This window comes from Equus caballus, chromosome 31, assembly GCF_041296265.1.
Source record: "Equus caballus isolate H_3958 breed thoroughbred chromosome 31, TB-T2T, whole genome shotgun sequence".
NCBI classification, from domain to species: Eukaryota; Metazoa; Chordata; class Mammalia; order Perissodactyla; family Equidae; genus Equus; species Equus caballus.
Genome location: NC_091714.1, coordinates 10,610,485 through 10,632,464, shown reverse-complemented (window position 1 = coordinate 10,632,464; position 21,980 = coordinate 10,610,485). Strand labels below are relative to the sequence as shown.

The 21,980-nt window shown below is 46.3% G+C and overlaps 1 protein-coding gene across 4 annotated transcripts in view; it reads left to right on the top strand.

Moving 5' to 3' along the window:
- The first annotated feature begins 2,965 nt into the window (after positions 1 to 2,965).
- The window catches only part of ZDHHC14 (zinc finger DHHC-type palmitoyltransferase 14), a 278,614-nt gene continuing 259,599 nt past the window's right edge, over positions 2,966 to 21,980 (top strand). For 3 of the 4 annotated variants that reach the window (XM_023633128.2, XM_001501190.6, XM_001501178.6), the window contains exon 1: positions 2,966 to 3,362. In XM_023633128.2, coding sequence (XP_023488896.1) covers positions 3,118 to 3,362 — 245 coding nt within the window. In that variant the 5' untranslated portion in view covers positions 2,966 to 3,117. The remainder of the gene's footprint in view (positions 3,363 to 21,980) is intronic. The other variant, XM_070256318.1, reaches the window with a different exon arrangement.

Genomic DNA, 21,980 nt, shown 5'->3' with positions numbered 1-21,980 from the left:
GTGAGAACAAGAGTGGGAGTCTTTTTTAAAGCCATCACATCTATGGAGCTAGTATATTAACGGGACACTCCGAGAAAAGGTGCTTGCAATAAATCAAATATATATATTTATGCACCCCTTGGCTATGCACAATAGCCAAGACGTGGAAGCAACCCAAGTGCCCATCACCAGATGAATGGATAAAGATGATGTGGTATATATACACAATGAAATACTACTCAGCCATAAAAAAGACAAAATTGTGCCATTTGTAACAAGAAATCATGGTATTATGCTAAGCAAAATAAGCCAGACAGAGAAAGACAAATACTGTATGATTTCACTCATATGTGGAAGATAAACAAACACATGGATAACAGATTAGTGGTTACCAGAGGAGAAGGGGGTGGGCGGAGGGCGAGAGGGGTAAAGGGGCACATATGTACAGTGATGGATAAAAGCTAGACTATTGGTGGTGAACATGATACAGTCTATAAACTGATATATAACAACGTACACCTGAAATTTATGTTATAAGCCAGCATGACTTAAAAAAAAAAGAAAAAGAATATCCCGTTGATCCCATCAGGTAAAGGATCGGAAAGCATATGAAAGCTTTCACTTGAAACGTTTGAGGCTTGACGGTAGGTTTTTTAAAAACTGTGCAGCCACAAAGTATTTAACTGTCTCTATCATATGCTCATCTGTCACATAATACCCTAACACCATTGGAACTCGATACTAACCGTATGTTTAAGATCCTACCCATTCCCCTAACCTGTTTTGGAATGGCCCCTGGTAAATTCCATTTTTATTCATAACCTCTTATAAATTCGTATCATACTCTAATTGCCATCCCCACCACTTTCCCCTTACTCCAGGAAGCTCTTCCCAACCGCTTGCTCTTTTTCTCTCCTGGATAAACCAACCTCTCTTCCCTTGACATTGCTCACCCAGGCAGCGCTTTGTAAGGGGAATTCTCCGCGCTCTGGGTTTAATCCTCTCTCTGCCACTGGGGCGCTCTGTGATCTCTGGCAAGTAGCTGAGCGTTCTCTAAGCTGGATACAACTGTGCCTCGCAGGGTTGTTCGGAAGATTAGATAAAGAACGTGCGCAAGGTGTAAAGCGCCCAGCACAGAGAAAGCACGGCCGATCCCCACCATTCCCTTTGTTAGTTCCCATCCCCGATCACCCAGCATCGAACGCCCAGCACCGCGCCTCTCCCGCGCTTGCCGCAAGGAATGCAGGGATTTGCAGTTTTTTGGTCCCCAAGTCGTGGTTCTTCTCCGAGCCGGAAGGCGAGAGGAAGAACTACACATCCCAGTGGGCCGTGAAAGGAAAGTGGGGCTCGGAAAACCGAGCGTCCCCGCCTGGCCACCTCCGCTTTCGTCTGCCCACCAGCTGCGCCCACAACCCGAGGGCTCAGACCCCGCGGCAATGGCAGGGCCGAGCGCACGAGCGGGTCGGCCCGGACTGTTGGGCGGCGTGGGGATGGGAGACGCGGGCGGTCCCCCTGCTGCCGCGGGGGCTCGCAGGGGACAGGAGAGAAATAAAGCGAGCAAATTGTGAGCGCCCGTGTCGGAGAAGTAGGAAGAAAGGGCCAGGGAGGCAGCAACCCATGCAGAGCCTGGCCGCCACGAGGCTTGTCCTCTGGGAAGGAGGCAGGGGCCGGGGCCGGGAGACCCAGATCGCTCCCCTCTCCGCGGGAAACCCGGAACCCGGCCGGGCCAGGCCCCGAGACCCCTGCCCGCAGCCCCCCTCCCGGGGTTCGGCCTGCCTCGTGCCCTCCCTCCCCATCCTGTCGCCGGGGCATCCTCACCCCATTCCCGGACAGCAGTAGAGCCCCTCGCAACTCGACCACGCGCCCCGCTGGGGGAGGAAGAGCAGGGGCAGGGCGGCGAGGGTCACCTCTCCGCGCCGCTTCCTCAGGTCCCCGGGAGTCGCAAGAATGGGTTTGCGGGTGGCAGTGTGAATGTGTGTCCCGAGGCGGCCGCTGTTGCCGGGAATAAACCCGGAGCAGAAACCGGGAGGCGGACAGAAGTCTGTTGGAGAGCGCGCAACGCGGCGAGGCCGCGGGCGCCCGACCCGAGCCGTCCCCGGGCGATGCCAGAGGACCCCAGCGCCTTCCCCGGGGCCGCACGGGCCCGCCGGGAAGGGACTGGGGCGGGGGCCCTGCCGAGCATCGCCGGCGAGGAGGAGGAGCCGGAGGAGGAGCCCAGCCCGCGAGGCGCGGGCCACCGCCCACCCGGCCGGGAGGAGGCGGACCCGCTCGGAGCGCCGCGCGCGCGCCGGGCTGAGCCTTGCAAACAAGTGTCTGTGGCGCTCTCCCCGCGGCCCTGAGACGCGCTCCGCCGCCCCCGGCGGCCCTCCTCGCCCGGGCCTGGCTCCTATGGGGCAGGAGGGAGCGGGGAGCCCCCGGCCGCGCAGCCCGCGAGCCGCCCCGCGCCCCTCGGCCCGGGCGGCCCCGGCAGCCTCGCGCGGGGGCTGCGGACTCGGTTCGGCTGCCAGGCGCGCCGGCGCGGGGTCGCAGCGCCCGGGCTGTCGCCGAGCCCGCTCCCGACAGAATAACGTGCTTGGTTTCCCCACCCCTGGGAGGGGTTGCCGGGGCCGCGAGCTGCCTCCCAGTTTCCATCGCTCTCTCCTGGGGAGGATCCGGCGCCCGGAGGAAGGATTAGAATAAACCTGGCCGAGGCGCAGAAGTGGTTCCAGAGGAAGCCGGCGCCGGGGCCGCCGCCTCGTGTCCCCTCGGGGCGCAGCTCTCGGGGGTCGGCGGGGCCGATCGAGCCGCTGTGCGAGGGGGCGTGCGCGCGGCGAGCCGGGGGGCGGCCGGGCGGCCCCCTGCGCCCCGCGGGGCCCCGGAGCCCCGGCACACGGGCTGGAAGCGACTGAAGACCGGCGCCGCGGGCTGCGGGCAAGCACCGTCCCTCTAGGAAGGGGATCGGGCTATGACAGCTGGGCTCCCCAAAGGGTTAACCTGGGGGTCCTCGGCAAAGTTGTCGCCGACCCAGGAGCCCGCTTAGTGGCCGCGGCGCCAAGGCTCGGGGGGCGGCCGGGCGGCCGGCGGCGGTCGTGGCTCGGCGGGACCCGCACGGCCGGGGGGCTTCTGGGGGTGTGCGCCCCCAGCCGGCTGCCCTCGTGGATGCCTCCCGGCGGCGGCGGGCCCATGAAAGACTGCGAGTACAGTCAGATCAGCACCCACAGCTCCTCCCCCATGGAGTCGCCCCACAAGAAGAAGAAAATCGCGGCCCGGAGGAAATGGGAGGTTTTCCCGGGAAGAAACAAGTTCTTCTGCAACGGGAGGATCATGATGGCCCGGCAGACGGGCGTCTTCTACCTGACTCTCATCCTCATCCTCGTCACTAGCGGACTCTTCTTCGCCTTCGAGTAAGTGGCGGCGAAAGCTCCCCGACGCCGGGCTCCCCCCGCCTCCCCCGACCCCTGGCCCTGCTCTCGCTACTTTCGTTTTCTGGAAGCCTTATCTACTATTGTTATATAATAGACCCCCGCTCTCCTTCTTTTTCTTGGAAAGGTCTGTTTGCTTTTCGGTCCCCAGAGATAATGCAGTTCTGGGTCGGGCTGTGGGCGTAGAGGAGCGGGGACCCTTGTGAGGAGAGGGGACCCTTGTGAGGTGTGCCGGCCTTGCTGTTTCCGGGGGTTGGGTGGCTCCTCGCAGGTGACTGATTCTTGGCGCTGTCTCTTTTGAGTTTGGAGACTAGCAAACCAGCCCCGATGTAGCTTTCTGTCGGAAGGGGGATAGGCAGATTCCAGAGTCAGGGAGAAATAGAATCGCCTCTTTTTCTTGCTCACAAGCTGTAGAGCATCTTAAGCTCAGTTTACCGTATCTTCTACATACCTTCGCTGGATGATGAAGAATCTTGGTTATTTTAGGTTTCAAAGTGTAGGCCACCACCCAATGTGGCCTGGAAAGATAATTTCATTTTTCGTTTTCCTTTAGGTTTTCCCTCTTGATCAACAATTTCTGATTTACCATGAAGTTTCTAAAGTCTTCACTTTTAAAAAAGTTTCCATAAAAAATGTTCCAAACAAAGTCTTTCCCCTTCCCGCCAAATATTGGGGAACAGGTGAAAGGAGACTTTAGGCCTGTTGAGGAAAAGTATGACGCTGCGTGGTAACTTTGGATTCCAGAAACAATACCTTGGGAATTTAGAGTTTTTATCTGGGAAAAAGTGCACACAGGTCTTCCCCATTTTCAGGAAAATCAGATTGGCCAGTTGCAACTATCTTCCTGCCAGCTAATGAAAGATCTTATTTACTAATAGTATTAGACAAAGTAGTTTAACCACATTCCAGAATCAATTTCAATTGCTCTTATTGGGCCCAACATTTGCAATGCAGCTTCTTATGTAATTCTTGGTACCTTATGCTCAATGAATATTGTAGCTACTTGATTCTCCCCCCCCCCCCCCGCCCAAATTTAACAAAAAAGCAGTATATTTATTGGGAGTTCTTTGTGCTTCTGATATCCTGGTTATTATGGGGCGTGATACTCTTTCAGGCTCCATCTGCTTCTTTTGGGTAGGGTTAATTAAATCTTTTGATAAGTATTAATAGGCTCTGATTTTGTGCCTAGCGTTTGATATTCCAAATGCTGTCTCAATCAGAAATGAATAATCTTCCAACAGTGTGATGCTTTTCACTTAAAGCCCTCTGACTCTGGGGGGAAACATCTTTGTATCTGAACATTGTGCTGTGATGAGCAACTTTAACAGGATTGGGTTAGAACAGGTGAGGAGCGACCTCTCAGATCCCACCCAGCCCCTCTGCTTCTATGTGAAATTAATTCTAGGTCTTTCCTAGAAGTTTAACTTTTGTGCACATCTGAGACCAGTTGGTGGAATCTCTTGGGGCACCTGGGGTTGGGAGGGGAAGGGTGTAAAGAGGCTTATTGGAATGACGGGAGAAACGCTCTGGTCTTCCTCCTGCTCCCTTTGTCCCCATCCAGGGTCAGCCTCTTGTCCTTACAGTGCTGGGGAACTGGAGGAAGGGGCCCGAGGTTCCGGGTGAGTTTGCATTCTGAGTCATTGCAAATTCAGGCACTGGAATGATGATGCCATATGGTTGAACAGAAATGCCAGCCTTCTAATGGTGGCTTTCATTACAGCTGGTCCTCTAGACAGAGAGTATGTGCTATGTCCTAATGTTAAAAAAGTTTCAAACTGATCTCTATTGGCATCTTTGTTCTTTTTAACAATTTCGAGAGTGGAGAAAAATGGGTTAATTTTGTGATTATGTTGCAGAGCTTCAGCCACAAGTGTGTTTTGTGTGGGAAGACGACTCTTTCATTTTCTATATCCAGCCACATGCCACTGTGTGGTTAGGGGCCCCCCTCCGGTTATTACTTACCATCTTTTGTTTTCTTCTTTCAAACATTGCTTTTAACCAACCACCATAAATTCATTTTCACCTCTTGATCTCTGTGTGTGTTTCTTCCAAGAGTTCCCCAAAGTCCTCACTAGCAGGCTGTTAGGGATCTCTTTCTGCATCAGCATTGTGTTAACTGATGGCCGTAGGAATAAACACGTGCACTGGGATTTTGTTAGCTACTATTGGCAGCTTCATTTGTAGTTCAGCTCTGTGTGTGTGTGTGTGTGTATGTGTGTGTGTGGTCTCTATGAGTGTTGCTTCAATTACGCAATTTGAAATTTCAAGAAAATAGGCCCATCCTAGCGAGATGCCTCAGTTGAGAAAAATCATAGGGCTGTTCAAACTATAGCATATTATGATCTGGCTAAGAATATTTGTCACTGTGCTGCCTTTCGTTTCTTTATTGTTGCTAATGACAGAGTGAAATTAAATAACATTGGCTAAATTAATTTGATAGAGACTCAGAGAACCAATTAGTTATATGCATAGGAAATGAAATACAACAGACTAAGAGAAATCCAGAGGAAATGCCGGTTTTGTCTGCCTACTGCCTGCCTGCCTTCTGCCCTCCCTTTAGTTCTTTATTGAGCACATACTATGTAGTTGTCTATTTTGGTTCATTTCATGTCTAGATAAATTTAATAGTAGTAGAATTCATTTTCAAACATCAGAGTCCATGTTTCCACATACATTTACACAAAGGCAAGTTCAAAATTTAAGATGACCTGTAACTTCTAAACTTAGTTTTAGACCACCTTTCCTGCAACTCTTCTGCCACCTCGCTTCCCCTTCCCGACCTTGAACAGATGGACAAAGAAGTTTGTCCGTGAGAAATGGACTTCCTGGCACCCACCGACAGGTGCCAATACTGTCTTCAATTTTGGGAGCAAGGCAGGCTAGAAATTATTATTCCCACATTGAAGTCGAAGTGACAAAGCCTTGGAAAGGTCAAGTGGTCATCTGAGATCACGAACTCAGGGATGACAGGGTTTCTGACCGCAAAGCCGTGCCGCCTTCTCACCCACTGTGCTGGCTCTTCCTCCGAATATGGAAAAGTGGTTAAAGGTGTGGATTATGGAAGGACAGACATCAAGACTCTTACCAGCAAATTATTTGACTTTTCTAAGCTTCAGTTTACCGATCTCTAAAATGGGGTTAATAATATCTACCTTTCAATGTTGTGAAGATTAAATGAAAAAGTATACTTAATACAGTGTCTGATACATAGCAAGTATAGTTAATGTTAGAACAAAGCTTGGAAAGAGGCTCCAAGTTCCCTGTTTTCTGAGAGCCTTTGAAGGAGGGAGTAGGTCGGGTAATAAGCAAGTGTGATGATGATAGCATGTTAGGGCTGAAAAGATGCAGAACAGAGACCTTTGTATGAATCTGAGGAGCGGCCTCCCTCTTGCCTCTTCAGGGTGGGAGTCCTGCAGGGATGTCCAGACCCCGAGCAGGAGCACTGAGGAAGCCTCCAGGAAGCAGGGACTGGATTTCATTTCCATTTTTGGAGCCACCATCCCAGAACCATGAAGATGGTAAAGAAAGTTCCCGGAAGCAGCTCAGTGCAACCCTATATTCTCTTTCGAGTGGGGTGGGGCTGGTTGTTATCTTTTTGTCTCTCTTATGTTGACATATGCAATACTGATGCAATGTGACAGCATTTCTTAGCTGTATTTACGAGGGAAGGGAGGAAGCTGGTTGCAAGTGCCGTTGAGGCATCTCCCTGCTCCTTGCAGTTGCTGAGGGGCTGGCGCATCAATGACTCACTGCAAAGTCCTCATTCTTGCATGCCTAGGATTGCAATTTGAAAAGATGAGCGCACATTATCAATTTCTTTCTCTGTGACAAACACACACATACGGCCTGCTTTTGTTTAGAGGTGAAATTTTGAAAAATAAAAAGTCCTTGGCCCTGAAATATTGACATTTCATAGTCTCTTGATCACACGGGCAGCAAGATGAACTGAGAGGTCAGACGGGCTCAGGTCTTCAGTCGTATCCCATGAAGTCGGGGGAGGCCAGCTCACATCTTGGACATGACTGTCTCCCAATTCTGTGCTATCACCGCAGACAGTTCGGAGCTGTTACTGGGCCTGACACACTTGAGAATGTGGGAACATCCTTAAATTTCTCATCACTAGAAGTCCATTGATGATAAAAAAAAAAAAAAAAGCCCTGTATTTTCTTCTCTCTTGTCCTCCCCGCTTCCTTCCTCTCTCCTTCCTTCCTTTCATTTCTTCTTCTTCCTCTTCCTCCTCCTTATTTCTTTGGCTTTGGCTAATTCACTCTGAAATGCTTGATGAATAATTGATACTAGTGGAAGTGGGGTCATGTTTGCCTTGAAGATAGAACAAGAGACTGTCCCAAGTAAACAAAAGTACCATTTCCAATAGTAACTTCTCTCTTATAGATTGGCAATCCTGTATTATCTAGTAGAAGGTACTGCCCTTATAACATAGGAGGACCCCATCTTTTCTCAACTGTCCTATTCAGAATTGCATCAGGTTCCCCACCATCTCGAACACATCTGGAAAATGTCCCATCTTCTTATGGCCAAATGCTGGCCGTGGTGTGCATCGTGGAACACCATGGATGTATAGGTGATCATTAGGACTTTATACTGAACATTCCCTATTAACATAGTAAATGGCATCAAGGACACTTTATAACCCACTATGGCTCCACAAGAATTTTAGGTGGCTTCAAAACCTTACTAATGACTTCTTGACATGAGCCCACTTTTGTGTGCATCAACACATGTAAGTTCCATGAGGGTCGGGACTCTCCTTATGTTCTCTGCTGTATTCCTCAGCTCCTAGAGTAGTGCCTGGTACATGGAAGGCTATCAGTAAATATTTGTTGTTTAATGAAATAATGGTAGTATTGAAACACTCTGAAAAATAACTTCTTGTGCTTCAGTTTTTCATTTTGTAAAGTTGTGAACATTAATAAAATTTATAATGAATAATGTCTTATAGAACATATTTGCCTGAGAGGCTTTGATTATTTAATATAATTCCTCTGAATTCAGAATCAAGTATCATCCCTCTTCATTTGATTGAAGGAGAGGAAATGAAAGATTTTCTTAGTTACTTAGAAAACTAGCGGTAGACCTGGGATGTTCTCTTGGCTAACAAAGACTTCTTTCTAGTTTTTTTTTTTACTTTTTGACTGAACGCTTTAAGCAAACAGAGTTCTCTGCAGTATATATGAATGTCACCTAGTAACCATCAGCACCTAGAATAATTTTGCATTTTATAGGTTCTTGACTTCGGATACTTGAATTTATCTAATAAATCTCTTCAGGTTACTGTTGGCTACTTATGTTTTATGGCATCCTCTCTCAGCTAGTGGCAAGTGATACCAAATTATGCAGAAAGGACTCCTGTAGCTTCCTATAATAGAGTAGTGATGGTCAATTATTTAATTGACCGTATCTGCATAACCTGGAGATTTTTCTTTTGCAGTACAATGTTACACGTGATTTATTCATGGCAGAATTATTATCTTAGTAAGAGAATTTAAATTAAGGGTTTCAAGCAAGTGTGTTGATTCTTTTGTAGTTTCTTAGGAAGGAGAAAACAGGGTGGTCAGTAGATACTTAAAATTAGTTACATCCAGGAATTTGGATCTAATAAAATGTCAGTTCAGATAAGGGTTGGGGGCCATCTTAAGGCTTTTATTTAGTTCTTCACTAAATGTAAAAGTTGGTCCCAATTCAAACTGATTTTTATAAACTGGATGATCTTCTATCTATCTCCTCAGTTTCCCCCCTTTTATTGGGTTCATTCAGAAGATTGTATGTAACACACATGCAAATTTTGTAATAAAATACTCCAAAGAGCACCCATGAAACATGAAACTGCCACCGAACTCAAGGACCCCATCAATGCCACAGCTTTTGAATCTGCGTACATCCTCTGTGCGTCAGCCCTGCCCCACCTCCCAGCCCCCCCTGAGGTCAGCACCCCCTCAGCTTAGTCATTATTACTGTGTTGACTTTCTCCTCAAGGTTTTTGAATGCATGCATTCCCAAAGAATAGATTGTTTAGTTTGGCTTATTTTTCTATGTAAAAAAAGTATAAAGAAAATTTTCCTATGTATATAAGAAAATAAATCTTTTATAAAAAACCTCTCCATCTCCTTCCGCTCTCTCTCCCGGAACCATTGAAGAATAAGTTGCAGACATCGTGCCCCTTTATATCCAAGTTTTTCAGCATGTAATTTTTAAGAAAAAGGATGTTATCTTATTTAAACACAGTAATGGTATCGATTTCAGGAAATTTAACATGGATATAAGAGTCCATGTTCACATTTTGCTGTTTGTCCCAATATTGTTGGGTTTGAAGGTTGTCGTCTTAATATTTGTTTTCTATTTATCTAATATGCATTTTCTCTTTTCCTCCTTCTTGCCTTCTTTTAGGTGAATTGCACATTTTTAGTATTCTGTTTTATTTCCATAAAAGAATTTTAGGCTGTTTCTTTGTATTTTGTTTTAGTAGTTGCTTAAGAAGTTAGAATATGCATCTTTACCCTATTATTGTTGACCTCCAAATTGTAATGTTGTACTTCACAAATAATGTGAGAAACCTAAAACATTATAATTCACTTACTTCTCCCATCCTTTGGACTCTCATTGTCATATATTATATATCTGTATATGCTATAAACCCAGTAATGTTGCTCTTTTAAAGCAGTCAATGGTATTTAAAAGAATTGTAAATATAAATACGTATGTAAAGTAGGCATACATTAAAATAAAACATATACACATATATAAAATCTAAAACACATACATTTGTACATATAAAAATAGAGATAATTTGTGGTGGAGTTTTATATTTATCCTCACATATTTACCATTTCTGGTCATCTTCATTTCTTCCATCTGCAGCATTTCCCTTTGGTCTAAAGTACTTCTTTTAGCATTTCTTGTATGCAGGTCTGCTGGTGACGAGTTCTCTCAGTTTTTGCTTTTTCTGAAAATCTTTATTTTGCCTTCATTTTTAAAGGATATTTTCACTGGATGTAGAATTCTAGTTTGACAGTTTCTTTTCTATCAGAACTTTGAAGATGTTGGCCTGTTGTCTTCTGGCCTCTTTTGTTTCTAATGAGAAGTTAGCTCTTATTTTTAGCATTTCCTCTGGCAGGTAATGGGTGAATTTCCTTCCAGCTGATTTTCTCTTTATCTTTTATATTTCATTTTCAACAGCTGGACAAGAACAGACCAAGGTGTGGTTTTCTTGTGATACTGATCTAGCAAGGGATTTGCTAAGGCTTGTTGGGTCTGTGGCTTGATATCTCTCATTGGTTTTGGAAAAATTTCATCCATTATTTCTTTTCTCCCCTTTTCTCTCCTCTTCTGGAACTCCATTTATTTGTGTATGAAACCATTGTGTATAGTCTCATGCATCTTGGGTACTTACTCCTTTTTCCTTTTTATAAACCTCTCAACTCTCCTGCCCTGTCTCCAGCCTTGGGTGTACTCTTTCTGTGTGTTTGGTGAAGATCTGTGGGAAAGAGTTGGCTGGTGGTACAGACCTAGTCTGTGGCTGGGGCTCCTTGGAATTCTAATCCATATGGCAGTCCACATGTGGCCATTAAACTTGGTTAGAAATTTACCTGGTTCTCCTGACTCCCATCTATGGTGGATTCCTGTTCTTCCTGCCGCTCTGCTAGGAATGAAAGCAGCTATTGGCCTTTTGTTCTCTTAGGAAGGACTTGACACGTTCAGGCCTCTTTGCCTCCTCAGCTCCCTGATATATTTTAAAAACTGTGCTTTTGTAGCTAATCTGGCTTGTTCTCATTGTTAGAGTGGGAGTGATTGCTCTTTACAACTTTCAACTTGTGATTTTTTTAAACTTAATTTTGTGTTTCTCAGATTCGTTTCTGTTGTTGCACATGTATGTAATTAGTTTTTATTGCTATAATATTTCATGTGTGTAAATATGCCCAATTTATTCCTCAGACTCTTCCTAATCTTTCTTTCTTTGACTTTTCACTGATTCTTGGCATTTGCTATCATTTTATAGGGTAGAAGATGAAAGCTGCCTCTTCATAGGTTTTGATTTCATCTTAAGTGTGTCTTCGCAATGACTATGACATCCAGACCCAAATGCTTAGGTCTGGGTAACTGAGAGAGAATTAGCATGGGATTTTAATCCATTATGCTTTTACATGATGATAAAATAGTTGTCCAAATGATAAATCCTGACTATCAACTAGTCATTGAAGTTGTATACAATTAAGAACAAGATTTAAAGAAATACATATCCTTACGATGAGTGAGGTACTTGATTGCAAATTTCATCTTCATCTTCATAGTTGAGTTGGATGCTACTTTTCCATTGATTTTAAAAGAAAGATTTAACTTTATCCCCCCTCACTTACAATACTTTGGTTTGGGGAGCTCTCCTCTGATCTCATGCCTTGCTTAGATACAGCCCTTGACAGTACTTGTAATTAAGGTTCTGTTGCTGACCTCTTCTCGTGTAGCTGGCTTAAGTTGACAGTCCTGATAGAAGGGATTTCTGGTGGAACCAGCCAGCCCCAAACTCCTGTAGACTCTTTAGTCTCTCTGGTGCTCTGCGTCAGAGAGAAGATCCCTCTGCCATGATCAGGCCCAGAATGAAGAGAAAGGTGACAGCTCTGTGTGTGTGTGTGTGCGTGCGTGTCCATCTTCCTCAGCTCCATCTTTCCGGTCTGTACAAGTTGTACTACCCTTAATTTAGGCCCATTTTTGCCTCTGCCTCCCTGGCCCTTCACAGCTGAGAGCCAACATACTACTGGAATAAACTTCCGTGTTCCTTCTAGAGATTTTTTAAGTAGACTTGCTTTCAACTGTAAGGAGACGTTTTTCTTTTAGAATAGTTTAAGCCTATTTGGACAGAACTCACCATTTAAAAACAGGAATACGGTAATTTACATGCATCTTCAAACTAAGCTTTAGAAACTGCTGACTTCAAAGTCCGTGGGAACTAGTCTTGCTGGTGAGAGCCATCAGAATGTGACAGGGCTGGGCAAGGCGGCTGATAGGGGAGAGCACAGCCAACGGCCCTCTGGGGCTGGATGTGGTTGCCTTGAGATAGTCCTATCAGTGGTGGAATGGTGGTCTAGCTCGCTTGGGAAGGAATGTGAGCTCCATGGGTCTGCTGTTGGTGGTTTTCAGGCACTTCTCACGAATGCAGAGAAACAGCTTATTTGAACACAAAACACTGGAGTCTGCTAGAGGCCTTCGTTCTACTTGCTGAGATGAGGAATTATTGCCTTTCCTTGTACAATACTAGAAATAAAATGAGTCCCCAAAATATGAGCTCCTGGTGACTTCCCTGACAAAATCCAGTGTCCTTTTTTTTCAGGGTTTGTTTTTCCTTTAGTCTCAGTGGTATAAGAGACTGCAACTACTTTCTCTTTATTTGAAACTTTTTCTTCCTTTAGCTTCTAGGATGTTTGTCTTCTACTTACTTTAGTTATTTTTTTCTCCTGTATTGCATCTGTTCTTTCCTCTCTGCCCTCCATTAACTTTGCTCATTCCCCTTCTGCCTTGCTTCCTATCCCAGGCAAGTTTGCATCATCGTGGTGGTCAGTCTTGTCTTTCCAGTGTGACTTTCATCTCTCTCTCTCTCCCCTGCTTGGAGCCCCTGCCCTCTAGTCTTGCATTTCCTCTTGCTTGTGGCAGTCTCTACCCAGGTGTCCTCTGATGCCCAGAAAGCGAGTCACTGAAAACTGAATATGTTTTTCATGGCTCCGCCACTCTCAGTAAAGACAACACGCTCCTTGTCCCCAGAGTTCATCCTGAAATATTCTCCCTTCTCACCCTTTCTCATATACTTTCAGTGATCACACTCTACTAAGCCTTTTCTTAATGTCTCCTAGACTGTATTCTTCTCTGTTTCCATACCTAATGTGGTGGTTTTCAAATATTCACAAAACCTTTAACCCTATTCCCGTAAAAAAAGATGGAGTGTAATTCTTCTCCCCTTGAATATGGGCCAGCCTTAGCGACCCAGATCTAAAGAGGAGAACATGGCAGAAGTGTTGCTGTGTGATTTCTGAGGTTAGATTAGAATATGTGATAGAGCTTCCACCTGGTACATGGGCTCTAGGTTAGAAAATGTGATAGGGCTTCTGCCTGCTGCACGGGCTCTAGGTTAGAAAATGTGGTAGAGCTTCCGCCTGGTGCACGGGCTCTAGGTTAGAAAATGTGGTAGAGCTTCTGCTTGGTGCACGGGCTCTAGCTTAGAAAATGTGATAGAGCTTCCACCTGATACATGGGCTCTAGGTTAGAAAATGTGATAGAGCTTCTGCCTGGTACACGGGCTCTAGGTTAGAAAATGCACTGAAGCTTCCCTCTGGTGCAGGGGTTTTCTCTCTCTCTCTTACATGAGACATACACCTTTGGAGCCCTGAGCCGCCACATAAGAAGTCTAACTACATAATACAGAGACCACGTAGAGAGAGTCTGGGCCACACAGAGATAGAGGTGCCCACGGATCTCCCCACTATTCTAGCCTCCAGCTGTTTAAGTCTTGGTGGCCCAGAGGCCAGGGACATGAGTGGGTGAGCCCATGCAGGATTCCATTCCCTTACCTCCCCCAGTGTTTGAGCCACGCCATTCAAAGCTGAATGGTGCTGTCCCTGACACGAGCTGTCCCTGCTGAGCTCTGTCCACATTGCAGATTTGTGAACAAAATAGTGTTATTGTTTTAAGCCACAACGTTTTAGGGAGGTTTATTAGACAGCCATTACCAGAAATTCGCGAACGAAGGGTTGAGACTGGTTTCAAGTACGCAGCAGTTAGCGTGTGGCTAGCAACGCTAAAGGTATAATGCTGAGGTGGAAGCATTTTTAAAAGAATTACGGTAGATTCAGGTGAACTCTGCTCACTCCCTGCTTCCATTCCAGTGTGTCCTTGAGTAGGAAGGAAAGGAGGTGCACCTAGGTAAGGCGTCCACAATTGTGCTAAACCCCAGGTCTCCCTTGGAAGAAGTGTCCTTTGTCACGTGTCCTGGTGGGAAGGTAGCTTGAGTCCCCATGGTCTGCGTCCTTGTCACCCCACGCCGGGACCACGGTCCCAGCTTCCTTCCTCAGGTTCCCTTCCTGGCTGTGTTTGTTTACATTTGTAGTGATGGACTCACACACCCAGTGTGTGGAAAAGTAAATCCACACAAAACTGTTAAAATCTGGTGATCAAGACCTTTCTGTTTTTCTCACGATTTATTAGGAGTGATAGATGAGAACCTCTCATTTCTTAGATCTTGGCGCAGAGCAGTTTCGTCTGTTGATTTTGGGGAGAGTAGAATGTGGACATACAACCCTGGTCAGGATGCCTCCTGGACACTGCTGTGGACGAGGATGTTCACTCTTTCCTGGGTCATTGGGAAGGTCAGGGGCCTGGCTCACCTGCCCTGCACGCCTCTGACCCACCGAAGCCTTTCCAATAACAGCCTAGGGTGGCCTTGTGTCTGCAGAGGCAGGCTGCCCCAGGAGTGGGCACCAGGACAACTGATGGCTGCCAGTGATCTCGTCCTCCGAGGGCTCCTCAGATCTTTTATAATCAATGCAATCTGTCTTCCTGAATGGTACTATTTTGGGGTCTTTTAATGCCATGAATTTCCCATACACACATTCTTGATGGCGATAAGGGTGTTTTTGAACACATAAGCCAAAGTCAAGTTCAGCTCTATCTAGTCTATTTGTCTTTCTAACCAGGAAGAAGAATTTGTTCCTCAGATTATCTCACACTTACTAACTTGATATAAATTTTCCTGCTGCTCTTTAAGATAGCAACCCATGCAAATTAAATTCCGGAATGGTCCCAGTAACACACGTATTCAAATGGTGATTACTAACTCTGTTTAGGAGACATAGTGAGTTTGCGTTTGTGTTCCTATTCCATTAGCTGTAAGCGTATTTTGCACAGACATTTCAAAAGGTGCGCTCTGGTCTTTTGAAAGGTAAATAGATACTAAAAGTTAGAGAAGCCTCTTCTTTGCCATCAAATTATTATTTAGTCAGGATTAACATTGAATAACGTTATATAAACAGAAACGATTTCTTCTTTGGCTCAAAATAAAAAACAAAAGGTAAGAGGCATTATTTTTAAGCTTATGCCTTTCCTGAGCTAGGGAACTATTAACATTCTTTTTTTATTTAGAAGTTGAAATGGCAACAAAGCAAAGAATCCCACTCATTTATAATTAAACTCTTCTGCCACTTGGCTATGGCCGGTTAGAATAAGACAAGAAATGATGGAGCAGGAAAATGTCTCCTAGAACATGAGGTTAATATTCTTCTTCATTCTTTTTTTTTTTTTTTTTTTTGAGGAAGATTAGCCCTGAGCTAACATCTGCTGCCAGTCCTCCTCTTTTTTTGCTGAGGAAGCCTGACCCTAAGCTAACATCCATGCCCATCTTCCTCTACTTTCTATGTGGGATGCCTACCACAGCATGGCGTGCCAAGTGGTGCCCTGTCTGCACCTGGGATCCGAACCAGCGAACCCCGGGCCGCTGAGAAGCGGAACGTGCGAACTTAGGAACTGGGCCGGCCCCTCTTCTTCATTCTAAAGAGGATGTGCAATTGTTGATTTTAGAACGTTGTGTGTGTTTGTTCCTATGTTGGGGTTTTCTGGAAAGATCTCGAACTTTCCTGAATGCGAGCCCCAATGAAGCTTAAAAGGGGAGAGTTAAAGTGTGGAAATGAATGAAGAGTTGTTTTCCTTTCTCCTCATTCTCTCTTTCCCCTGGATTAGTTTTATATTGCTGCCATTGCAGATTACCACACACTTAGTGGCTTAAAATAACATGAACTCATTATGTTATAATGCCATAGGTTAGAAGTTGGACACAGGTCTCCCTGGACTAAAATCCTACTGTCGGCAGGGCTGCGTTCTCTCCTGGCAGCTCTGGGGGAGAATCCGTTCCCTTGCATTTTCCAGCTTCTAGAGTTGACGTGTGGCCCCCTCTCTTTGTCTTCAAAGCCAGCAACCTTCCCTCTCTCTGGGCCTTTCTTCCATAGTCACATCTCCCTCTGACATAGCCGGGAAAGGCTCTGTCTGCCTTTAAGAACCCATGTGACTAGATAGGGCCTGCCCAGGTCACCCAGGATCATCCCCCATTTCGGGGTCTTTAATTTAATCACAGCCACAATGTTTCTTTTTCAATGTAAGGTCACATGCTCACAAGTTCCAGGGATCGGGATGTGGCCGTCTTTGGGTGGCTGTTATTCTGTCTACCATTCCCCCAATCCTGATAGTTCTCCATATTAAACTGGATGAAATGCTGAAGACTTTTTACAGCCCTTTGAGAAGGGCCTGTGCATCAGATATCATAAAATGGGTGCACCAAAAGGACCCCTCGGTTATCTGTGGAATTCCAAGGAATCCGGAATGAGATGAGGCAGAGCACCTCAGGCATAGACTGGACGTGCCTCACCTGCTTAATGTCAGGGGCAGGGGCCCCCAGGAAGCTGACTCTGGACAGAGGGTTGCCTGTAGGATGTTTACCAGAGAGCGCCGGTGGGTCAACACCTGTCGGGGAGTGAAGGGAGCAGCGTTGGGCAGGTGCAGGCACAGTAAAGTCTCTTGCCGATCTGCCAGCAGGTGAGGGAGCAGGCCTTTATACCCCTGCACTAACCAGCCATTGGATGCAGGCTGCCCCAGGAAGGGGGCCAGACCTTGAGAGGCAACTCTCCAATTGCAGACAGTTTCCTGGGAGGGACTCAGCTGAAAGCTGGCAGATGCCAACATTCCAGCAGCTGGGGGAGCGAATGCTTCCGTTCTGAAAGAACAGGTGGTGGGCTGGGGGTGGGAGGGCTTATCTCTCTGACTGATGACAGCGCCCACTACAGTTAGCGGCCAGTGAACGTTGCAGATGGATCAGCTGCCCATTGGAATGACCGGGGCTTGGTGGGGACAAACCAACTGCAGGGAGAGAGAGAGAGAATCCAGCATGGCAGGCAAAAGAAGGGATCAGGGTGGCCCAGTGACTTAATCTGGTAGAGTTTGGAAACAGACAGGTGTGTCAGTAGAGGGTCTCAGGCCCAAGACTGAGGTTCAGCAAGAAGCTTTGCACCTAGAGGGCTGGGTGGGCCTGAAGTGCCAGGCAAGGCTCCATTCTGGAGGGTTGCAGAACAGGGCCTCAAGCACAGGGAAGTTGTCGAATTCAGGGCAGGGATGTGCTCCTGGGACCAGAGGTGGCATCACGGTGGAGCAGTAGCCTCCTGGCCAGTGGAGAGTCCCTGACGGTTGGGCTATGGCTGCTCTGCCACCTGTGGGTCTGCGTCTTAGGGCCAGCTGAGCCAGCCTGCATTTGCCGGGAGGAAAGAGAAGGCGAGGCTGGAAACCAGGCTGGACCTGACGTCTAACTAAATTTCGTTCGCAGTGTGTGATAGACCCTTCTCCCCTAAAGAAGATTTTAAAATGTTTCATCGTTTTCCTCCCCTGTCTCCACCTAAGACAGAATAATGGGAGTAATTAGCGATGCTCTAGAAAAAGCTTGAAGAAGTACTCTCTCTTCTGAGTCAGGAAGACTGTGGAGACATTTTACAGGAACACAGGAGATTGTCTCAAATTAAAGTATTTCTTCTTTATTTTAGAGCAAACATTGTCATTCTTGTTTATTTTCCATTTTTTTGGTTCGAGAAAGGCATTGTGTAGTTGAAATGATTCCTCTACCATTAAGGCTGCTCTTGGCATCTCCACTGACCAGCACAAAGAGAGAGGAGAAGCTCTGACTATGTGTCTGTGCAATAAACACCAAGTGCGGCTTTTGCACAGAGCATGCTTGTTTCCACAATATCCACAGTCAGTGAGGGTAATTCAGCCTCCGAAGGAAAATGACTTGACTTGACGTGTCTGGTCTAATACACTGAAAAAAAGAATTAGACATTGATGAACTTTTGCAGTATTCTGGAGGGAACCTGATTGATCTGGTTGACCAGACCTTGCTGCCCTGCCTACAGCACTGAGACAAACGGGTAAAGTCAGCCCCCTGAGCAGAGCCCCTTTCCCATTCCTTCAGTCCACCTATTTTTTCCACATCTTTCACTCCTTTTTTACTTTTGCTAGTATTTCTTGGTCTCTGTACTCAAGAAATATTTGTTGAGTATTTATTGCGTGCCAAGCACAAGGTGCCATGTATTGGAGATGCAATATATATCAGACACCTCAGTGCTGGGTAAATCGGGGAGCTGTTATTTATGGTCAGGGCCAAGGTCAGTACTTCTGAGCCTCTGAATAAGCACCATGCCACGAGACAAAGGAAGGGTGTTGGCATCACCTCTCATGTATATGCCCTTTCTTCAGATACTCTTAGATCTCATCATTTGCGCCTTTTCCCTCTTACGATTCTTGTTTCAAAGGTACATAAGCGGTTGCTGTTATTGTCACTCATGGGAAGAAATCAGACCCCCCTTCCCCCCCCCGAAGGTTAATGGGTTCGTGAAGAAGAAAGATCTCGGCTTTCATGCGCTTCCCACTCCTGGAGCAGGGCTCCCTGCCAGGCTGGAGCCAGCCCAGACAGTAGCTCTTCCATGTGCTCGTTCCTTGCATGTTACAACTTTTTGGAGGCCGTGTCTGCTCTTCCCTATCCTCCGTGGATCCCTTCCCAGGGACCAGGCTGTCTGATGGCCCTGATCCTGGTGCCACACACTGTGCTCACTGTAGGTACAGGCCCAGGGTGGGCGCCAAGCAAATATTGGTCAGGTTTCTTTGAAAAGGGACAGCGAGGGTGACGTTTGGTGCAAGGAGAGTTTTGCTCAGAATCAATTGTATTGGCACCATTAGGGCTGGATTAAAGGCTTTCAAAAGCTGTAAACATTAAGAACTTTATGTGGCTCCCCCTCTTTCCACCACCAAGCGTAATTTATAGACTAAAATAAATGTAAGACACGAACCTTACCTTTTTCCAATTGCAAAATTCTGAATGAGCTCGTTGAAGCTGAACTTTTCTCATTTTTCATGCTCTTGCCCTACAGATGTCCCAGACCGCCGTGTGGTCTGCCCCGGAGGTAGTTCATGGAGGTCTCACTCTAGATGGTTGTTGGCATAAAGCCACAGTGCCAGCCACAGCCTTGAGCCCTGTCTGTGTCCTCCCCCAGGGCGAGTCCAGCTGTCACCACTGTCGTCCGTAGGTGGCTGGAAGGTGGCTTTGGGGATGATGACTGGATAGCTCCTTTTGCGCCTGACCCCCTGAATAGTCTTTTTCAGACTTTGAGAAAATGACCTACACCAAACAGTACATCACTGAGGTCCAGGACACACACACACACACACACGTACAAATAGAAATGAAAATTTCAAGGAGCAGCATTTCTCTAACCACGTGCAATGAGCTCTATTCTATTCAACTCTATTGTTCTGTTCTAAAGTATTTCACTTAAAAATGTTTCTGACCCACTAAATTGTTCATGACCCACAACTTGCAAACTGAGAAACACTGAACCATAGTCTAGCACCCTAGACCCTGCTGCTGCCCACGGATGCCATGTCCCCACACCTCCTGTCTTCACCCCTGCTGTGTCTTCTGCCCGAACTCCTTCTCCCACTTCCAACCGTGCACCTAGGAGATGCACGCAAACCCATCTTTCCTGGTCTTACTCAAGTGTGCATGTTTCATGAAGCCTTCTTGACACCCCACGTGGTGACCCAGTGGTGTTCTCATGGCATCTCTTCCTGTGTCTCTGGTGCTTGCTGTGTGCCAGAGCTCATGGTGCATCCTTTCTCATCCACTGGCTCTGAGCTCACTGAGTGCATGGCCTGTCCTACTATTCTTTGGCTCCTGGGCATCTGGTACTAGTGTGTGGCACACAGTGGGCACTTAATCAATGCTGCTGGAACTGCTTTAAAACAGTGATGCCCTTGAGTGGAGGGGCCAGCCCAAACCTGCCTTTCAAGCCGCACATCCATTTCCAGGTCCCCACGCATGTGGTGTTTGCCTTCTTCATCCTTTTATCCGTCAGATGCGAAAGCCTTTCTAGGAGAGGCATGAAAATAGCTGTTATCAGTAACCCAATGTTTAGACGTAGAGGTCAAAGACTGATGGAAACATGGGTGTTTCAGATAATGGGTTTCTAAAAACTTTTTTTAGAAGCACAAAAATGTAAAACTAGGTGCTTTTCAAAATAATGCTTTTATCATGACTGGTGTGTACTCTAGTCAATCTCTTGGCAAATAGTATTCTAGAATTTTACTAGGTACATATGGGGATCTTTTTCTTTTACTTCTGATCATATAATCGTGGAACTAGTAAAAATTCTCCCATTTTCCAGATGAGGAAACAGAGGCCCAGGAGGCTGGGTGACTTACACAAGGTCACACAGAGGCATACCAGCAGGGGCAGGGTGAGAATGTGCATCGTCTCATTGCTACTCTTGGGTTCTCCCTGCTGCCTCATCCCTTCTTTTTTCTTTAAAGTATACTTTTTTTTTTTTTGGTGAGGAAGATTGGCCCTGAGCGAACATCTGTTGCCAATCTTCCTCTTTTTTTTTTTTTTTGCCCAAAGCCCTACTACATACTTGTATATCCAAGTTGTAGGTCATTCTAGTTCTTCTGTGTGGGATGCTGCCACAGCATGGGCTGATGAGCGGTGTGTAGGTCCATGCCCAGGATCCAAACCCGTGAACCCCATGTCACTGAAACCAAACATGCGAACTTAACCATTCTGCCACGGGGCCAGCTCCTCATCCCTTCCTAATGTAGGAAAGGTAATGCAGGTAGCGAAGTGGGGTGTAATGTTCCCCATGCTCATAACTGTCAACAAAACTTGTCTTTAGTCTAAATTCTTTTGATAATTTCTTGTTTTAAGCTTATATTTCTTCCTTGGGAAAAGCAATGAGCAGGCTGCTATTTCATCCTTCATGTGAAGATATTAATATTCTCAGACTGCGGATGTGTATATACTACTGCTTTCTGAACTTGTTGCGTCGTCAATAAAAACTACTGTTAATCTCCACCTGAGTTTGTAGGTTTGGCTTTCTTTTAGAGCGCCTGCTTTCATTAAAGATTTTAGGACGTACAAAAATGCAAATAGAATTCCTTTTAAGTACTTTTGCACGGAAAAGCAGTTTTCATAAAATTTCTTTGGTTTGTCCCCTTCAGCAAATACCATTTTGATGTGTCATAAGCTGTAGTGAAAGTAAATAATCTTCTAGGTGATGAAGCAAAGAGTATATTTTGTGAAATTTGTGGTCATTTAATTTGGTTAGAAGGGAATAGTCGCTGATATTTCTTTTCTTTTCTTTTTTCCACTTGGGACCCTCAGCCAGCGTGGGCACCTAGGAGGGAGAGGAAAGGCAATTTCTTTCTTCCCTGCTCCTCGGACCCTCAGCGACGAGGACCCAGAACTCCTGCACTACTGTTCCCTCCCTGCCTTAAGGAATAAAAAGGGTGTGGGGCTGGCCTGAGAACTCTGCCTTCATTCATCACGTTATTTCTGCGGGAAAATGCATTCTCAGTTTCCAAGAACCAACATGCGAATTAACTTTGGGGGCTGCCCATTCACCAAAAAAAGAAAGCTCGTTTCTGTGGACTTGATTAGCTCAGCGGAGCTCATTAGCTTAGCTTAGTTTAGCAAGTATGATCTCATTAGCTAATGTGACACCATAACATAGACACCCTCAG